Source organism: Palaemon carinicauda, chromosome 28 (assembly GCF_036898095.1).
Source record: "Palaemon carinicauda isolate YSFRI2023 chromosome 28, ASM3689809v2, whole genome shotgun sequence".
Taxonomy (NCBI): Eukaryota; Metazoa; Arthropoda; class Malacostraca; order Decapoda; family Palaemonidae; genus Palaemon; species Palaemon carinicauda.
Window position 1 is genome coordinate 33,247,781 of NC_090752.1, and position 2,500 is coordinate 33,250,280.

Below are 2,500 nucleotides of genomic sequence, written 5' to 3' on the forward strand. Positions count from 1 at the left end.
CTCTCTCTCTCTCTTTACATTATCTTTCTATCGGAAGAAATATTTACAAGTATAGCTATTGTTCCTGAAAGTTAATAGCATAGCTTTGAAATTAGAATCATGTATAGCAAATTAATGCTATATTTCTCCTTTGATGTAAAATTAATTATTGCTTTAAAAGTGTTGAAGGATAGATTTATGTGATTAAAAGTATATATTGAAACTGATATAACTAGTATTATAAGAATATTGTATAATCTCTAAATTGAGCAATATTTTGCTTTGGTGGAAGAATGATTCAATATCTTATAGTATATATGAACAGTATGTATATATTTGATTTATGAAGCCTAGTGTAAACAAAACAAAATTCCTCTAGTTCGCTCTTCATGAAAAATTTTGTTTGTCTTGTTTGATTTCACCTGACACTCCTCTAATCTTTTCTATATCTTTGCAGGTTTTGTCCACTGGCAACTTGATTCTTCGAGCCTTGGATGAAGAACACGGTATGGGGAAACCATGGGTTTTGTGGATAATCCTTATCGTCATATGTGTGTGGTCCGGCGGCCTGGCCCTAAGGACGAACAATGACAAGAGCCGAGCAACCCAGCTTCGCCTCATGACAAAGGCTGGGGAGACAGAGGCTCTACCAAGACGAGGAACAGCCATCAGAGAAAAGGAAATCGCTGCCATTTTCAGAGGTGTGGCCTATGGCGCCCCAACTCAGGGACGCCCCAATTCAACCATCCCCTCAGTCTTTATCATCCCTTCAGGCATATCGACTGTGTCCTCCTTCGTCTCCACAGCTGCCACTGTGGAAGACTCATACTCTGTTAAAAATCTTCCACTAAACCCTGAATCTGCTCCTAACCCCGAGAGAGGAAAAAATAGTAGCATCACTTCTGCCCAGGGAGAAAAAAATGTAGGTATTCAAGACAAGACGAATAGTGCAATCGTTTCCATGTCCACCCTCTCACCAAAAGGCACTAGTTCGATTAATCATCATACCAAGAGTAGTTCAGAAAATGAAACTGGGGTTGTTGAAGTCAAGGGCATAGGAGGGAATGGTAACCAGGGCTCAGCTGACTTGCGATGGAACCTTGGCTTTATTTGGTGGGTGCAAGTGTATATGTCTGTGGGTTTATTTACTTTGTTAGCAATAGTGACGCTGTTCCTTATGGCACGCTTTGCTATTGCTTCACACTTGTTGCCTCGACCACACTACCTCGTACTTCACTTGCTGATATTTTTTACTGCTTTCCTGCGCAGCCTTCATACCCTTCATGATTCCCACACTTTAAGATATGTACTGCCGGTGTTTCTCTTGGCCCCTGTTGAAGAATCGATATGGCCATGCCTAACTGCAGCTCTTGCACTTGTGCTCGTGGCTGTGCTGAGGGTTTGGCGAAACCCAAGGCATCCCCATCTAGCCCTAGCCCTCGCTCTTGTTACAGCAGTACATCTAATTACACTTCCTGCTGCTCTTTTAGCAGCAGCTTTGCTCAAGGAAGAGGAAGACCTCCCCATTAAGACAACTACCCGAGCAGTGACTGCTGCTTGGGGAGGTACTGTTGGTATGGGAGGTATCTGGGCAGTTTGGCGGGAGAGTAGAGATTATTCTTCTCAGATGACAGATGTTCGAGTCAATAACAGTCAGGAGAACTGCCCAAACGTGGCTTATCCCGCACGCTTAGTATTTACAGCAGCCTTCACCCAGCTGCTACTTGCAGGTCTTCATGTCTATACACTTCTTATGCCAGTATCTCCAGAAGGTCACATTTGGTTGTGGTGGTTTTCTATTAGTATCTCCCGAGGATTAGAATTAGTTGTTTGTAGTACTTTAGTTTCAGCTGCTGCACTCACTTTAGATAGGCCTAATCAGTGTTGTGTTTTCAGATCTTGTTGCCAGAAAAGGACGGTTGAGATTGTTCATCCAACCGAAATAAAGATGATTCATCCTATGGGTGTTTACACTTTACAACCTGTAAGACCCAAAAATGAACATGCTCAAACCATTGCTGCTTTATCATTAAGTAATGCACACAAAGAAAAGAGAAACCACAGCAGCTTAGATTATGTTACATCAGATTTCCAGCTTGTTTGGAATCATAATCGCCAGAGACCACTAACAGGATCTCAAACGACTCATCGGCTCATTGGGGATGATATACCAAGGGCACATATTCTTCCACTTGCTCCAAGAAGTGTCATGGAACCCTTTGTTAATAACAATGCATTTTCCTCTACGCTTCCTAGGAACAGAATGTATGCCTCTCCGTCAGCTTGCTTACAGTTTGAAGAAGAAGAAATAAAAAATTCCCAAGAACGAGGTATTAATTATAATAGTAAGAGTTCAACATTATTATCAGAAAGCAGTGGCAGTAGTAAGCTTTATTCTTCTCCTCAGATTCCCTTGCGGACTAGCAGGAGCTGGGATGAACTATCAACTGGCCATGTATACGAGGACCCTATGAAAGCAAAGCCTGGCTCTGTTGATGAGGGCTTATCAGACCTTTCAGAT

General features: G+C 42.2%; 1 protein-coding gene across 4 annotated transcripts in view; it reads left to right on the forward strand.

Moving 5' to 3' along the window:
- LOC137621490 (uncharacterized) overlaps positions 1–2,500 on the forward strand; it is a 124,174-nt gene that overhangs the window by 85,001 nt on the left and 36,673 nt on the right. For 3 of the 4 annotated variants that reach the window (XM_068351827.1, XM_068351828.1, XM_068351829.1), the window contains exon 2: positions 437–2,500. This exon is cut by the window's right edge and continues 1,062 nt beyond it. The exons of the other annotated variant lie outside the window; for it this stretch is intronic. In XM_068351827.1, coding sequence (XP_068207928.1) covers positions 437–2,500 — 2,064 coding nt within the window. The remainder of the gene's footprint in view (positions 1–436) is intronic. 4 annotated transcript variants of the gene reach the window in all.